This window comes from Scaptodrosophila lebanonensis, unplaced genomic scaffold, assembly GCF_003285725.1.
Source record: "Scaptodrosophila lebanonensis strain 11010-0011.00,11010-0021.00 unplaced genomic scaffold, SlebRS2 tig00000043-arrow-pilon, whole genome shotgun sequence".
NCBI lineage: Eukaryota > Metazoa > Arthropoda > Insecta > Diptera > Drosophilidae > Scaptodrosophila > Scaptodrosophila lebanonensis.
This window is the reverse complement of record NW_022060545.1, coordinates 12052848-12069959: the sequence shown is the minus strand read 5'-3', so window position 1 is coordinate 12069959 and position 17112 is coordinate 12052848. Positions and strand designations below refer to the sequence as shown.

Sequence of the window (17112 nt, the reverse complement as noted above, 5' to 3'; positions counted from 1 at the left end):
AGTGGCGCGTAAGTCTTTGTTGGTTTTGGAAAAGTTTGTTATGCTCATGCAGATGTAACCAAATTTTTTAACCAAAAACTCGTACCGTGGAGCGCAAATGGCAAATACAAGACCAAAGAGAAACAAAAACTTTTAACAAATTACAAAAATTTAACAAATAAAGCGTCAATGCAGCCAGAAATCTTATACTGGGCCTGCAATTGAGCGCAAAATCAATTCAAAAACAAAAAAGTAAGCAACGGAAAGAAACACTAACCAAAGGAGTAAAACCTAAAAACAGCTCGCAGTTGCTTTAATGGTTTCGTTATCGGTATCGGTATCGCTATCGGTTTCTATGGTGATGGAGCTCTTTCAACTGTGAATCCTTCACGCGTGCGGGAGCGCTTCACTTCAATATGCAAACGATTTTATACGTATTGTTTGATTTATAGTTTTGATTGATGGGTGCAATATGAGTAAATTAAATTGATGGTAGGGAAATTAAAATAAAAACCCAATAAAATAGGCAACAAATTAAGGGCAAAGCAACAATTTAAATAAAAAATATACAAAAGCTTTAAGGGATAGGCATAAAAGTACTATAGAGCTCTAAAAAGGGCACACTTATTGACTAGTAAATAGCGCTAGCGCACAAACAGAAAATGTTTGCTTAGCTTTAAAGCTTAAATTTAGAATTTAGTGTAAACTTGTAGCCATGAAAATGCTTTTTCTTTTTTAAATTTAATTTATCATTTCGAACGTTTTCAGTTGGCCGCGAATGTGCGTGGGGTGTGTGTGTGTTTCTTGTAGACTGCCTAATAATAATAAACATAGCGCGCTGTTTTCCAATAAAAAAAATAAAACAAAACACCAACACCTTTATTAAAGTACTCTTGAAATTATAGCTGATATAAAGAGGGGATGAAAGACACTAAAAAACATTTGAGGCGGGGATAGGGTGGGGGAGAATTCAACTTACAGGATTTGCGATCCGCATGACGCGTACGTTTGCGTTCGCGGGGCGTGGTGCGGGTGCCTGGGGCCTTAGTGGCAGTTTTGACCAGAGACTCCAGTATTTCATCATCTCCGTCGGTAAACTGCTCCTCACTTTGGCGCGAAATGGGCGAGCGTAGCTGCTCGGCGCGACGACGGCGCCAAGTCAGCGTACCATCGGCCGTATCCGTGCTAGGCGTACCCAGAAGTTGTCTGTGAAAAAATGCACCAACTTATAAAATAATTTCACAATTGAAGTAATAAATCACATACTTGAGTTCCTCATCGGCGCGATCCTCTTTGGTTTTGAACTTGACCATGTCGATGATCAGTTTGCCGCGCGTCTTGTTCCGCTCCCGATGGTTGGCCTTCTTCTCCAGCTGCTGCTGCACGCGCTCGCGCGTGGTGCGATACTCGAGCGCGAACTCGGAGAGGGTGCGGCAGAACTCGTTGGGTCGCGATTCGGCGACACTGTGCTGGGGCATGCCCAGCCAAAGCAGAAACTTGCGATAGCGATTCATGACGCGTCGATGCACAATCTGCAATATGATAATACGTTCGGCGCAATCGGCCAAAAAGTCCACTAGCTTTTGCTTTAGCGGCGGCGCACAGTCGTGCTTGGCAATGAGCTTGAGGCGATCCCACGAGGCCTTGCACTCGGACTCCAGTTGGGTCAGATTGTGTGCCAAGTCCGTAAAGTCTGCCTTGGAGGCGCGTGTGATGGGTCCGATTTCGGAATATAGATCGCTGGTCTCGCTGCATGACTCCATCACCATGTGACAGAGATGGTGCAGCAGCGAGTGCTTGTGCACCGTGTCCTTTACCTCAGGCACCTTGGCCAAATACTCGATCTGGAAGCCCTTCACGGGCGCCCCATTCAGGAAGATGCCCACGGACAGCAGAGTCGAGAGTATACAGCGGAAGGTGCGATTGTGGCGCAGAATCTCAATGCCCTGCTTTAGATCCATCAGCGGCTCTGCAATTTCTTTCTGCAATCGAAACCATCAGTCACTAACTGACAGAATTTATAATCCTTTCAATCACTCACCTCGCTGTTGTCAAAGTCCAGGCGGAAGGCCCACAGCTTCAAACGCGCTCCCAACTCGGAGATGGAGGCGAGTGTGAGCAGAAATTGTTCGGCACTGCCAAGCGGCAGGTCTGGATTGGACATTTGTGCCTCCTGTATCTTGCCGCGCTCCTCATCTGTGGGCAGCATGTTCAGCAACTTGTCAATGCCTTCGCGTGTCACCACCGTCGCATCCATTTTGAGAATAGCCGCCTTGATGGCGCGCGGAGGCGGCAACTTGGTCATGGCAATGTTAATGGCATTGGAACGCTTATGATCCAGCACGATTACCTCTTTGCTTTTGTTCAACTCTTGTTGTTTCTGTAATGTGTGCACCCAGGGCGTATGAGTAATGCGTTGAATATTAGGTGAATGCAGAATTGAAACATTGAAACAGGGACCAGAAATAATTAAGAGTTTCATTTTCAAAAGCAAAACAAGCAATACAGTGTAGAAAACTTAATAATGTGTGTAAATATTACCACCCTTTTTCTATAAAAATGCAAATGCAATAATTAATTATCATTTAAAATATAGGTATCGTCGATTCCTTCTATAAAAAATGCTGCTTTCTTTACTTTCAAATTAATTTAGTTGTTTATGGCTTTACATTGACGATTTAATTGAGTTTATATATTAGGCCGAACTCCTCTATTCAAGCTATGATAAGTTGAATCTAACAAACGCTTTAAGCCTGCCGTATTGAACATGTTACCCTGGAGATTCCTCAATCGAAGGGATGAAAAAATATTCCAAATAAGTATCTTTCGGAATATTCTTTTCTCTTTTTCCATTCAGGAAACCCTAAGAGTAATTAATGAAACTATTGAAGGCTGGAAACTTTTAATTGTATTTCATATCTCGAAACTTGTGTTTCACTTTCATTTCGATTCTCTATTATTGTAAATTGATTAAATTTCTCCTACTTGGGCTTTCATAGCTTATAAGGCTTTTCTTATGTCGGCAGTCAATGTTCGTTGACATAAAAATATATTAAAATAATAATAAAATAATATAAAAATGTTCGTTCCTTTCAAATATTATTTTAGTCTTTAAGCCTAATATTGGTAAAAGGAACTACAACATTTGTATTTTGAATAATCAAAAGTTTTCACAGTATTTCTGGCAAAAAAGGCCATGAAATGTAATTTGTAATTCAGAAATTATTTTTGGTCCTCAATTGGAAATGTGCAAAAAAAAAACGAGTTTACAAAATAAATATACAAGTAGAACATGAAAATGATGTGCGAGTGTGTGTTGTTTGTACGTGTTGGGGAAAAGTAGGGAGATAAAGACAGAATTCCCCGGAATTGGGCAAACAGATGTTAGGAACAAACAAAAAACACACTACTCCCAACTCGAAACTCCCAAGAAATGTTACCCTCCAGCCTTTAGAGTTAGGGCAAGTGCGTGTTTGTGTAAAAGTACTTTATAGTCTGTGTGTGTGTGTTTAAACATAAAAGTGGATTAACAATTAGCCGACACCAAACGACAAACTAAACGAAAACAAATCGAAACAGAGAGAGATAACAAATTTATTGCACTCACCTCCTGAGTTTGGCAAACATATGAAACAGATTTTTGTTGTTTAATATTTGAGGTATTTTTTTGTTTTTTTTTGTTTTGTTTTGGTTTTTATGTTTTAGCACAACATTTAGGTAGATATATATCCGCAAACAAGCCGTTGACATTTATCAAATTTTAGATATCAAAAAATAAATGGGAAGAGAATACAAAAATCATTCGCAAATGTTATGCAACATTGGACACATAAGGAAAGAATATCCAGATATTTCATTTCTTTACTCATTATTATTGACACATATATAGCTAACAAATTAATTTGTTTAAGAAACCGTTGGCCAATTCAATTTGATTAATGAATCACAAAATGTATTACGTATACGCACCTTGGTCATCAAGTCTTTGGCGCGTGACTCAAAGAGATGTTCGAGCTTCTGTGTGTCCACATTGGCGCTCGGCAGCTCATCCCAAATGGTCTTTCCCACCGCAACGGGTATCATGTCCTCGCGCACTTCCTTCCAGAAGAGCTTGACCTGCAGTTCGAGTTGTATTTAGTTTATCGAATTATGAATGAAAATGAATGTTTCCTGCGCACCGTTTTCTTATTCTTCTTGATCGTGTTGTTGCCATTGCCCAGCTCTCCATTGAAGGAGCCATTCATCGAACTGTTGACACTGTTTGTCAGACTTCCGGCACCATAGTTGCTGTAACTAAACATAGGCGGTGGCACCAGACTGGCGTTCAGCATGGGTGGCGGCATCATCGGCGGCGGCGCAATGCTGCCTAGGGGTGGAGGTGGTGGTGGTATGCCTACACTCAGGCCCCGCGGCGCCAGCACATCTTTCTCATCATCCGAATGCAGATCCGTAAAGTCCAGATCACACAGATTTAGCGGCCGTGTCATGTTACGCACCAATTCCTCCCAGTGTAGTTCATTTTCTGATTTCTTCGGCTCCGACTTTTTCAGTTCCTGATCAACGCTCGACGAGCTGAAAAATTTAAAAATAATGAAAATAAGTTTGAAAATTTTTTTTAATTAATGGTTGTTTTGTAGATTTGTAGTTCCTCTGCACGTCTGTCTAAAACTGGAAAATTTACACATTTTTTTAACCTCAACAAACATTCTCTGTAAACACATCTGCTCATTATCGCCCTTTTCCTGTTCTTTTCTTCGAGTGTAATTTTAGTAACTTTATGAGGTCAACAAGTACAATCCGCTTGTAAATATTAAAAAAAGATATGATTTTCTCTTTATTTTTTTTATTTATTTCAGTTATAGAGTACTTCGAAGTCGGCTGCGCTCGACCCTTACCCATCTATTCTTTTCCCATATCTTATTAGTCCAATTAATGTTGCACCCTGCAGTGCCATAAAGCTATAGTTGTCGATATCGACCAAATCCTTATCAATCGGTAAGCGTTCTTCACACTGCACATGGCAGCAAGATAAGCGGAGGCGGCAAAATCCAAAGTAGTGGGCTAGGGGCTGCATGTTACGGATATGAGCAATATAAAGTATGCGCTTGTTCTAGTCAACAAATGAGGAAATTCAAAAGATGTGCTGGACTCCAATCCACTTAAATCAAAAACATAATGATGCTAGAATAAATCTGTATACATATCCTCGAATAGCATATTGATCGTTACTTCAAACATTTTGAATAGAAAACGTAATCCACGCTAACCTTTAGCTGATTTTATTAAACTTATAAACATCTATAGCAGTTCCCACACGACCACTTAAGTATGCCATTGAAAGCCATTGTTTGTGGACTCTTATCATTAACACTTGGGCATTGATTAGATTTAGTTATATTTTCTTTGAGTAGCTGAGCTATAAAAGACTTGCATTGTGCTTCGCAAATGCATTGTCTTTTAAAGTATAGGCCAGATAGAGATGGATGTGAGTTAATCAGTAATTAAATGCAATAAATAATTTGAAATGTACTCCTTAGTTCGAAACAGCGTGTGTTAATTGCAAGGCATTCACAAAGCAGCCCCCAAATGAGGTCTACTTGGACTTCTATGGGCTCTACAAGCAAGTCACTGTGGGGGATGTGAACATTAATAGGCCCGGTCTCTTGGACTTGACTGGCAGGGCTAAGTACGATGCATGGCTCAGTCGGAAGGGTATGTCTGAGGCAGCGGCGAAGGCCGCATATGTGGCGCTATATGAAAAGTATTCCCCTATCTATGCCTAGACTAATGTATCTATATTTTGTGCATGTGTAATAAAAGAGTGAGTAAAAGAAAGTCTTTCAACTTCAAAGGCCTGGCAGCTATTACCACATCGAGGGTTCACCTTTGATACTCTCTGCTGATAAATGTTTTGCAACAATTAAAGTCAAATTTTATTTGCCGTCCATTTGGGCCGCATGACTAAACTAAACGAAAGCATAATCTATTAGCTTATCAAATGGCATTGCAAGAAAGTAGTCGGGCGAACATTGATATCTAGGTAATGGACTCATAAATCGATATCAGTAGCTGGCCCATACTTGGCTATAAAAGCCACACAACTTTCCAAAGTCGGACATTCATCAGCAACCACCGGCAAGACTAAAACATGGATGTAAGTATTCCGAACGGACTAACGGAAGTATTACAACAAATCCACATCATCCACCTTCTATTTTCTGCAGTTCAACACCGCCGCCCAGAAAGCCAAGAGCTTCTCCAAGACCCCCACCAACGACGAATTCTTGGAATTCTACGGCCTGTACAAGCAAGCCACCGTTGGAGACAACAACACAGCCGAGCCCGGTGCATTGGATCTGAAGGGCAAGGCCAAGTGGAGTGCATGGAACAAGCACAAGGGCCTGTCCCAGGATGCCGCCAAGGCAGCCTACATTGCAACCTATGAGAAATATGCTCCCAAATACGCCTAAGCCGGATAAGCTCTGTGAACTCGTTGCTGGTTAAAACGTTATCAATAAATGATCTAGAATATTCAAATGGAAACACAATTGTGTCTTTAATTGCAGACCATTATCTTTCAATTTAATTCCAAACTGTTGTGCACTATAATATCGGAAATCAATGATTCAGTTAGTTCTCAATTATGTTGCATAGGAATAGGAAGCCCGGAAGAAATCGATATTAAAGGAAATAATTTAGAATTCATAAAATATAAAACTCAAAGATCATTTAAATTCCTACGAATTTTTAGGTATTCGGATGAAGATTGTTTCTACAACCACGTCTATTGATGGGTGCATAATGTTCTAGTAGGGATATTATTTGATATTATTATACGAACGAAATACGAAAATGAATGATAAATAAATCGAAGAATGTGGGTTCTTAGAACTCCGCAATTTTTAAAAAGTTGTGGCGCAGTAGCCAGTTTTATTTTAAAAAATGGAATTATGTTTAAAATGCTATTTGACTTCTCGAAATCATCATTAAATCATTTCTAAAAATTTTATTAATTTTTAGGGATGACGAACGTTTGGTGCAGTAGCCTGAATGGGTCAGAAAATTATAAAAAAAAAAAAACAAACGTAATCGCATTTCGATGACCATAAGTAGTCAAACAGCACAGCTGAGTCCAGAATAAAAAAGATTAAAAAATGAACAGTTAAATAAACTGAACAATTGGAAAGCGTTCAACCCCTATTATTACTATATCTAAATGATAGCCAACAATTGATAGTTAGAAAGAAATCATAGTTGACTCGAAATTTAAACGTAATTCTGATCGAAAAGAAGAAAAAATTCTGATCCTTCTACATTCTTTGGCTCTTCTTTTTGCTGCTAACTGGCGCCGTAGTTATGTTCAGGCAGATGGGGAAAGGCGATAAATAAAAATATAATAATAGCTGGTCATATATAAATTATGCTCACGAACGATCAATCCAGCTGGGTCTAAAAATCTATATTTTTTTCACTTACCGTGATATTTCACCCTTGCTCTTGCTCTTGGCAAGTCCCTCTTTGGCTTTCGATATGAGGCCGGACATATCCCCGACTAATGGACGACTCTGCGACTCCTGTGTGGGACTGGTGGGTAAATTGCTGAGCCGCTGCGTTAAGTCCTTCACCGTGTGGTCGCGCTTGAGTTGCAGCAACATTTGTTTGTCCTCGCTGTCTAGATCTGTGAACCAATAATTCTGCTTTAGCATACTGAGAATAATTCAGTTGGTAGTTTTTAGAAAATCGCCCTTCGGTTCAAACAAGCTGGTATTATTGGGGAATATTTGTTTGTAAACTATAATTTAAAGTTTTAAAAATATTTTTTTTCAACCCTGGTAGCTGTCAAAGTGACTAGTCGACTTTTTATTGTGCGCTCCGTGAAAAATTGTAATAAATTCCTCTTTTTCAATTATTTCGCGTATAGTGCGTTAAAAAAAAACCACCCGGAAACCTAGTTTCACCTTGGCTTTTTGGCAATCGTTTAGTATCCTTATTTTCTTGGATTCCAATCAACAATTAATCTGCTGTATGGGGCTGCTCTGCTGACGTATACACGTCATCGGAGCAGAGACAGCCCAGAATTTTTCTTCTTTGCTTGTTTTGCAAGTCATCTTATCTCACGTAAATGAATGCTGATGAAGACTCGGCCGCTCTCGGAGCAGCTGAGGAAGTAGTCAATAAGCTGCCGAAGTACGTGGAGATGAGAAAAATTTCTGGTAAATCACCTTCGGAGCTGAGAGCAAAAATAACCAAGGACTTGCATATGTCAATGGGAAAACCATACTTAAAGCCGTCAATCTCAACCAGTAACTGGATTGCCTCAACCACTTGTACATCGACTACAAGTACCCTAACATTTTCTGTGGTGAACTCTCAATCAATGTATACTACAGTAGCGACATCAAATGGCAGTTTGTGCTCCACACCCGCCGTTGTGAGTACACCGGCTTCAATCACAAACTTAGTTGCAAATCCAACTCTGGACAAATTTTGCTCGTTTCAAATGCCAGTACCCGGTATTAATAGGAAGCGGAAAGGAGCCGTCGAGTCACTAAAATCGGCTCAAAAAAATAAGCCAACTCCTGTCAATACAACCCAGGGACAACGAACTGCGTCCTCCTCTCCGCCAGCGCTTCAAAATAATAGATTTGCAGCCCTTTCGGAAGAAGCTGATTCCATTATGGAAATGGAAGAGCCAGATTCCGAAGATCCATCGAGCCAGCAAAATGAAGCCAGCCGTTTCCAGCAGGGAAGTAGTATTCCTAAGCCTCCTGCTATATGTGTGCCACAAGTCAACAAGTTGGATAAGCTGGAGGTGGCGCTCAATTCTGCTGTCTCCCCTAACGATTACGACATACGCACATCGAAATCTGGGATCTCGCGTATTTATACGAAGAATTCGAATGCGTTTCGTGCAATAATCAAATTATTGTCCAATCAAAATTGTCAATTCTGGCACCACCAGTTGAAGGAGAACAAACCCTGCAGATTGGTGCTCAGAGATATTCATCCCAATGTACCCAGGCAATTAATAGAGCGCACCTTTACCGACAAGGGCTTTACAGTTTTGAATATATATTGCCCCAGAAAACCGGACTGGCGTAACATTCAAATTAATGAGGAGGATGGTGAGGACATAAATAATGTTAAAACAAGACAAAATATGTTTTACGTTAACCTCCAGAACGCCCATCCTAGTGGCACCGCTAAAAGTGGTTCTGCAGTCATCATTAGATCAAGTATCGCTCATTCACAGAATGAGCCAATTCTAAAAACAAGCATCCAAGCGGCCAGCGTAACTATACCGACGAATGGTGGAAGCATCAAAGTCTCCTCCCTATATCTTCCTCCCAATGAAGCTTGGTGCAGGGCCGACTTTGATCTATTGCTTGCAACCTTAGGAGATAAGTTTATTGTAGGCGGTGATTTTAATGCAAAACACCAATGGTGGGGTAATTCCAGATCTTGCAGGCGAGGAAGGTGTTTGCAAGAGGCCATAGCTAGTACTACTTGCCAAGTTCTTGCTACTGGAGAGCCAACTTTCTACTCTTACAACACACGGCTTAACCCCTCTGCACTAGACTTCTTTATTGTCAACAGGATTGCCCTAAACAGACTCACCGTTGAAACAAAATATGAGCTCGCATCGGATCACCTTCCAGTAGTAGCGACGCTACATCATGCACCGCAATATAATCCCAAGAGGGAATATATTCTACCACCTGGCTCCCGTATTGATGTTTTTAAAGCCGATCTCGAAAGAAGAATTAACCTGAACGTCGAAATTAACAGCCCAGAGGATATCGAAGACGCGATATCAATCCTCATGAAGAACATTTCACTGGCTGCGTCTTCTGCTGCACCGAAAACTTTACGCTTGCCAACCCAACATAGTCAAGCTAGTCTACCACCAACGGCTGCTGCGCTCTTAAGCCTGAAAAGAAGAGTCAGGAAAGAATATGCAAGAACTGGAGATACTCGCATTCATCAAATCTACAAAAGACTGTCCAATCGACTGCAAAAAGAGCTTGCTAAAATCAGACAAGGCAGAATTGATGACATATTGGAAAGTGCTGGTCCAGATGCATCATTTAATTACTCGCTCTGGATGCTTACGAGGCGATTTAAGAGGCTGGTCATCCCTAAGACTCCAATTAAGGATCCTACAGGTGGATGGAGCTACTCCAGTCAGCAGAAAGCTGAAATCTTTGCAAACAGCCTAGAGGAAAGATTTAAGCCTTTTGACTTTACAACAGCAGATAGGCGAAGGGTAGTCGAGCTTAGGCTGGAGATGCCATTCCAAATGGCCTTGCCTGCAAGCCCAGTTACACTTCAAGAAGTGGTACAGCAGATAAAAAATCTAAAGGTAAAAAAAGCGCCTGGAGAAGACCTTTTAGACAACAGGACGCTGAAACTGCTCCCCACAAGGGCTCTGCTGTATATTGTCTTGCTCATGAATAACATACTCAGGCTGAGGCACTTTCCAAACTGCTGGAAAATGGCGCTAATTACGATGATTCCAAAGCCAGAGAAACAGCATACTGAAGTAGATGGATATAGGCCGATTAGTCTGCTACCTGCCCTCGGGAAGATGATGGAACGCGTGATTCTGGACCGGATTCTCCAGCTCGAAGCCGTGACGCGCAGAATTCCAAAATGGCAATTTGGTTTTCGAAGAAGTCACGGAACACCGGAACAGCTCCACCGTGTGGTCAACTTCGCCCTGGAAGCCATGGAGCAAAAGATGTACTCAGTGGCTGTGTTTATGGATATTAAACAAGCTTTTGATAGAGTGTGGCATGATGGTCTCCTCTGCAAATTGAAAGGCATGCTAACTCCTCAATTGTTTCAACTCATCGAAAGTTTTCTAAGGGACAGAAGCTTCAGAGTTGCTGTTGATGGAGTGAAATCCACGAGGCGCTCAATTTGTGCAGGAGTGCCCCAAGGCAGTGTTCTCGGTCCTACCCTGTATACATTATTTACTGCTGATATGCCTGCACCGCAAGAGATCCTTGGAGTAGACGAGGATGACGCACTAATAGCTACTTACGCAGACGACACTGCGGTGCTTACCAGATGCAGAGATATCGATGTAGCTTCGGAAGCCTTACAGCAGTATGTAAGTAGTTTCGAGAAGTGGGCTCTGAATTGGAACATTGGTATCAACGCCAGCAAGTGTGCGAATGTCACATTTACAACAAGGCCGTCGTCATGCGGAGATATCACAATGTTGGGGTCCACGCTCAGTCATACAAATTCGCACAAATATCTTGGTGTAATTCTGGACAGAAGACTCAACTTCAGCAAGCATACAACAATGGTCAAGCGATCGGTCATGGCGAAAGCCGGAAAGATGGCATGGCTGCTTGCACCATGCAACAAGCTGTCCCTGCACAGTAAGGTGACAGTATATAAGTCCATATTAAGTCCAATATGGAAGTATGCGCTACCAATTTATGGCATTGCCGCTGCTTCAAACCTAAACAAAATAAGAGTTGCGCAAGCTAAAATACTCAGAAAAATATGCAACGCTCCCTGGTATATGCGCACTAGGGACATCGAAAGAGACTTATGTGTCCCCAAGGTTGGCGATGTCATTCAAATGCACGCAAGCAATTACGAGAAGCGACTCGGCAGTCACCCCAACGCACTAGCGAGGCGGCTCCTGTCCAAACCTAAGAAGAGAAGACTGAAGAAGTGCCATCCAAAGGATCTCCCCACAAGAGCCCTTGTATAAAATACATAGTATATATCATAAAATATAATCATTTTTCATGTAAAACACTGTAAATATTGTATATATGTACATAGATATAAGTGCGTCCTATAGATGCTTACTATAGACAACTTTTGTATTCCCTAACTTTCAACTAGCTTAAGCTGCCATATTGGTAGTAGAAAACTAGTTTAATAAATTGTACATATGTAAACATAAAAAAAAAAAAAAAAAAAAAAAAAAAAAAAATATTTTGTCTTACTCATGATATCAGAAACAAATATTCGTCTTGTAAAAATCACAAACTAAAAAGAATTCGATTTGCGAAGCACAAAAAAGCGCGTCAAACAGCATTAACTCTGACTTTTTTATGCGGGTCTTAGTTCATATAAGAATTCAGATGAGAAATTTGGGTTTTTGTTAACCGCGACCGAAGGCTATGAATCAAACAAGAAATAAGCACACATATGGTGTCGAGTCTGACTCTTGAATACCCTGTACTCGAAATGAAACTCTGATTGTTAAGGCATCCAAGGTCTCGGAATTCATAAACAAGTATATACAAGTATGTATACCTATAATGTAGACTCTGCATAATACCCTTTCATACTTCGATTCAGGGTATAGAAATAATAGCCTTTCAAGTGAATCAAACCTACGGCGAAGATCATCTCAAAATACTTTATGTTTTCTAGAATTCTAGAACAAAATGCACTTAGTCTATAAAAGAGAAAAATCGTTTTGAAAAGAAACTGTCTGAAAAGTAGGTTATTGTGTTTAATTATATTTGAAGGGCGATTTTATAAGTTTTGGAAGCTTGCGTGCACTTTTTTTTGGGGGGGATGACTGATGAGTTTGAAGTGTGCTGAGCACATGACTGCGGTGGCATGCAACATAAGCTTGGCTCAGGCTAAGAGGCTGTGTCTTGGCACCTACCTGCGGAAGGGGCAGCCTCAACAGCATTGGGCGCTGCAGTGGCTGGCTGTTGCAAGGCTAGGTTAGTAGATGGCTCGCTGGGTCTGTGGGTTAGTGGACTAGCGGGCGGCTGATGCTGCAGTTGTTGCACTGCTAGAGGAGGAGAGTGCCACCAGTGTAGTGGTGGTGGCGGTGGCGGCGGCGGCGGTGGTGGTGGAGTCGCAACCACAACATCTACTGTCTCTACTGTCTTTGCTTGCGGCTCACTCTTGAGTATCGGACTGGCTGGAGGCGAGGGCGTTTGTAGGTCGGCTGTTGACGTAAAATCGAAACCATTCAGCGCCTTCTTGGGGCTGAGGACGGCGGCCAATGGCTGGTGCTTTGGGGATTGATTCAATTGTGTGTAATAGTTGTTCAGACGATTGGCGTCGTTCTCGTATTTCTTGTATCCACTGTCCGTTTGCTGGATATTCTTCATAATGCCGTTGATCACAGTTGCGTTGCGTTCCCGAAACAGATTCTTTTTGGTGAGGAACTCATTGGCGGAATTGTTGTTGGCCTTGTCGAAGCTGTTGTTGATGATGGAGATGCTGTTGCTGCCGCTCAGTAGCTGCTTTGTGGGACTCAACAGCAAACTATTGTTGGGCGTATCCGGCATTGTCGTACTGTTGTTGTTGTTGCTGTTGTTGTTAGTCGCAGGGGCAGCTATGCTGTTGCAGTTGCTGTTGTTGTTGTTGCTGATGCTGCTGCTATGATCATGTTGCAATGATTGCGGCGGACTCTCGCCGCTTTGTATGGTGGCGGGTATGGCGGTAACAATTTGGCCTGCCAGCGCATAACATGTACAAAGCGCCAATAATGGTGATTGGAGGTGTTTGGTGACACATTTACGGTTATAAATGAACAGCAGGTGACAAGATTACAATAACAATAGATACACAGACACACGCATGATTAGCATGGAGGAGAGAGAATCGAATGACAATATAAAATTATTGTTAGTATTAGCAGCTAAAAGCCTCTTCGCAACAGCTTCAAAACAACCTACCTAGGCCGTCACGTTGCTCCAATGCGGCAAAAATGCCATTGGCTGCCGCCTCCTGTTGCTCCTTCAGGAAACTTTTGTGGCGTTCGGCACGTTCACGCCGTCTTCTGAGGCCGGGCGTCACGCCTGCGCCATCGCGTGCTGCAAGGATGGGGAGAAGCAGCTAAGTGAATGGCTCTTGCCCCTTCATTTAATATCTTGACTTACGCTTCTTCTCCTGAAACAGACCACTGCTGAATTCTGTGGAGTTTGTGGAGCCCGAGCTGTCCTCGTCTAGGGTGGCATGTGTGGGGGTCATGCGCAGTGGTGTGGGCAGCACTTTGGTCAGCGGAACTGGGCTGTTGTCGCTGCTATGGCGACGCGATTTGCGACGCTCTGTGGTGTTGCTGCCAGGACGGAATCGTTGTGTCTTGCGCACTGAATTCTCAGGCAAACGCTGGCCATCCGACTCGCCATCCTCAAATCTGTAAGGCATAAAAAATATGAATATAATACTTCAGAAAATAAGGGACGAAAAACTTAATTCACTTCTGATTGCATTTAATCAACTTTTTATTATTTTCATATTATTATTAGAATTATAAAAGAAATCAAGAACTTGGATTGAAATGAAATTTTTACATTATAATAATATTAAAATATTAATCTTGACATTTCGCTAAATATATGTACTTCAGTGAGGATTGAAAGTTAGGGACAAAAAACTTATTTCAAAGTTGATTGCATTTAATAAACTTGTTATTCTTTTAATATGGTAATTAAAATTACAAAAGAAAACTGTGTATATAAACTTTTGTAGACTTACTTCAAAACTGCCTCGTATAGCTGCAATTGATCCAGTAAGTCCAAATCAGTACCTTTCTTGGACATATAGCGCTGTATAACCATTTCCATGCCCTGTTGTTCGAGCAAGTCGCTCTCATCGTAAAAGCTATCCTGATCATTCAGGCCTGCTAGGGTTTTGTTAATCAACGATGTGGCGTATATGACCAGCTCGGCATCAGCATTGTCGTAATCCTTTAGCAGTCTATATTGAACAACGGGGAAAAGAGTAGATTAATATAAGTTTAAAATTTAGGAAAACATTTTTACGCTTATGATGACATTATACTAAATATTCAAATTATATCCTCAAGTCGGAAATAAATATGTAGTATCATTAAGAAAACAAACAACATAGATCGAAGATCATATTTCAAAAGAATTGCAATTGTTGCGTTTTAATGCGTAAACAGAACGAGAACACGAAAACATATCGCAGTGTATAAAAAACAGAAGTGAATTTAACACAGCTCCAAAAAGTATGCTACACTTTTTTGCCGCTCACCTCATAATGTGGGACCAGGGCAAGGTGCCTTGCGCTGCATCCACCGCATGTATGGCGCTCACCAACACATAACAATTAGACTCGGCGTATTCCACAAAGACCAACAGCAGCTTGAGCGCTGTCTTCACCACCGAGCGGTAATTTGAGGCAATCAGCGAGTAGAGCCACTGCATGGTGGGCTCATGCTTCATCACTCCATTCATGCCATCCACATAGAGCATGACCTGAGCGCACAAAGCAATCATTAGTTCGGGAATTGAGAGCAAACTTCCCGCAATACGTTACCTGTCCGAGGGCACGCAAAATGTAATTCTGATAGTTCTGATCCGCGCAATTGCCCACACGCACCAAGCAATTGAGGCCACCGAGTGCTACAAAGGCATGGACGAGATCCTTGTCCTCCTGGAACACCTGTTTGAGGGAGAAGAGTGCACGCCTCAGATCGCTTCCCTCGGACGAGAGTAGTTTTTCTGCACAATAGGACAATTATACGCAATTTGGGAATTCAGGTTGTGCTTATTGTTTATATATTTCCATGAAATATGCTTAACTCACCAATAATCGCATGAACGCGCACGCTCAGCTGCGTTCGCACCACCAACGAGTTTTTGCGACTGTGGAAGGAAGAAAGAATGGAAAAAAATTGAAATTAATGTAATTTCATTAGCAGTTACGCGCTAACAATAGGGCACATAAAAAAGTATGAAAGAAAACAAAACTAAGAGTAAAACACAATGGGCAGAGACTTTGACGCGGTTCAACGACCACTTAAGAACATTGATTACCCGCTTCATCCATAGGTACGCCGTTGCCATAATAAAAGTAATAACAAACGACGCAGATAATTGAAAATGGACTATGAAGCATGCAGCAGACATACTCGCACTCGTACTTGCCGCACCAATAAGCCAGGCAAAGAATTCATAATGAAATGTACGTCTGAGTGTGAGTTTGTGGCTCAAAGTGCAAGGCACACGACGCAGACAAATTCAAAGACACACACACACACACATACAGGTGTGGTGTGGTGCTTGCAGATTGACAAGCTAAGCGGCCAAGCGGCAAAGCACCGCACGTCGATGGTCGACCACCAACCATCACCCGAGAATTACAACCGCCCGTCTCGCCTCCTCTGGAATTTTGATGTGAATTGAAGCGCTTGATTTGCATGCGAGCGCGCGCGCATGACTAATGCGATAAGCATGATTAGTGCTCTGACGGCAGACTCTTGGCCAGAACTCATTGGCGCCAGTTAGTGGCAAGCTAGAAGTCGTCAACGTTTTGAACCAAATTGCCACAATTTGCAACGTGCGCATTACTTGGCAGCAGAGGAAGCTACAACGACGGCAACAACAACTGCGACAGCGACAGCGACTGTGAAGGCATCAGTGAGACATTTACATTATAATTTTAGAGACATCGCGTGCTAACAGTGGCTTAACCGGCCTCATACTCCTGATCTAGTGAAGTGTCTCTGTTTTTAAAAATAAATAGAAACAATTTGCAGTTTTCAGAGTGTGGATGGGTTGGCAATTGGAAAAAGTTTATTACAATTGAGCAACAAGAAACACAATGTGGCCTCAGGTGCTCTTACTAAGTTACTACTTTAAACATTACAAGAAAGGTTATTAGAAATGATTTCAAGAACTAATGAGAATATCATCAAAACATTTTCATTTGAATAATGACAAATTAGTTGAGAAATGTTGAAGGAAGTTTTTTTTTAATTGTTTTTGGATTTTTGATTATTTATTATTATTTTATTATTTATTTTATTAATTCATTTATTTTTTATTTATTATTTATTTTAATAATGACAAATTAGTTGAGAAATGTTGAATAAAGTTTTTTAAAATTGTTTTTGGATTTTTGATTACTTCTTCTTGCTGTTCATGGCATCAATACAAGTAGAATAAATTAATTAATTTCATGTTTAATTAAATTTTCTGAACTACAAACTAGGCTTGTGTCAATATACAGTTAATTTCTCAAATCTATTTCACTTTAGACTGTGTGTCTGGCGGGTTATGGGATCGATATAGCTAAGTAAAACTGTTTCGCTAATAACTTTTCTTAAAACCAACCGATTTAGATGAAATTTAAAACAAAAGTAGATAATTATATATAAATATA

At 41.2% G+C, this 17112-nt stretch overlaps 3 protein-coding genes across 5 annotated transcripts in view; 2 read left to right on the top strand and 1 right to left on the bottom strand.

The window, feature by feature from the left end:
• LOC115623131 (FH1/FH2 domain-containing protein 3-like) overlaps positions 1–17112 on the bottom strand; it is a 28962-nt gene that overhangs the window by 768 nt on the left and 11082 nt on the right. Inside the window, exons 3-16 of one of the 3 annotated variants that reach the window (XR_003995377.1) lie at positions 15535–15593; positions 15265–15449; positions 14980–15203; positions 14458–14679; positions 13860–14116; positions 13656–13793; positions 12629–13432; positions 7456–7657; positions 4158–4551; positions 3949–4095; positions 2021–2359; positions 1246–1961; positions 959–1185; positions 257–388 (exon numbers count right to left, since the gene is read on the bottom strand). Coding sequence is in view for 2 of the 3 variants with exons in the window: in XM_030517341.1 (XP_030373201.1) it covers positions 959–1185; positions 1246–1961; positions 2021–2359; positions 3949–4095; positions 4158–4551; positions 7456–7657; positions 12629–13432; positions 13656–13793; positions 13860–14116; positions 14458–14679; positions 14980–15203; positions 15265–15449; positions 15535–15593 (3914 nt within the window). In the remaining variant the exon portion in view is untranslated. The remainder of the gene's footprint in view (positions 1–256; positions 389–958; positions 1186–1245; positions 1962–2020; positions 2360–3948; positions 4096–4157; positions 4552–7455; positions 7658–12628; positions 13433–13655; positions 13794–13859; positions 14117–14457; positions 14680–14979; positions 15204–15264; positions 15450–15534; positions 15594–17112) is intronic. The other 2 variants (XM_030517341.1, XM_030517340.1) reach the window with 2 other exon arrangements.
• LOC115623136 (acyl-CoA-binding protein) lies at positions 5442–5814 on the top strand. Its single transcript, XM_030517345.1, has 2 exons — positions 5442–5464; positions 5517–5814. The coding sequence occupies exons 1-2, from the start codon at positions 5459–5461 to the stop codon at positions 5760–5762; spliced, it is 252 nt and encodes an 83-aa protein (XP_030373205.1). The 5' UTR covers positions 5442–5458; the 3' UTR covers positions 5763–5814.
• LOC115623134 (acyl-CoA-binding protein homolog) lies at positions 6003–6522 on the top strand. Its single transcript, XM_030517344.1, has 2 exons — positions 6003–6133; positions 6204–6522. The coding sequence occupies exons 1-2, from the start codon at positions 6128–6130 to the stop codon at positions 6447–6449; spliced, it is 252 nt and encodes an 83-aa protein (XP_030373204.1). The 5' UTR covers positions 6003–6127; the 3' UTR covers positions 6450–6522.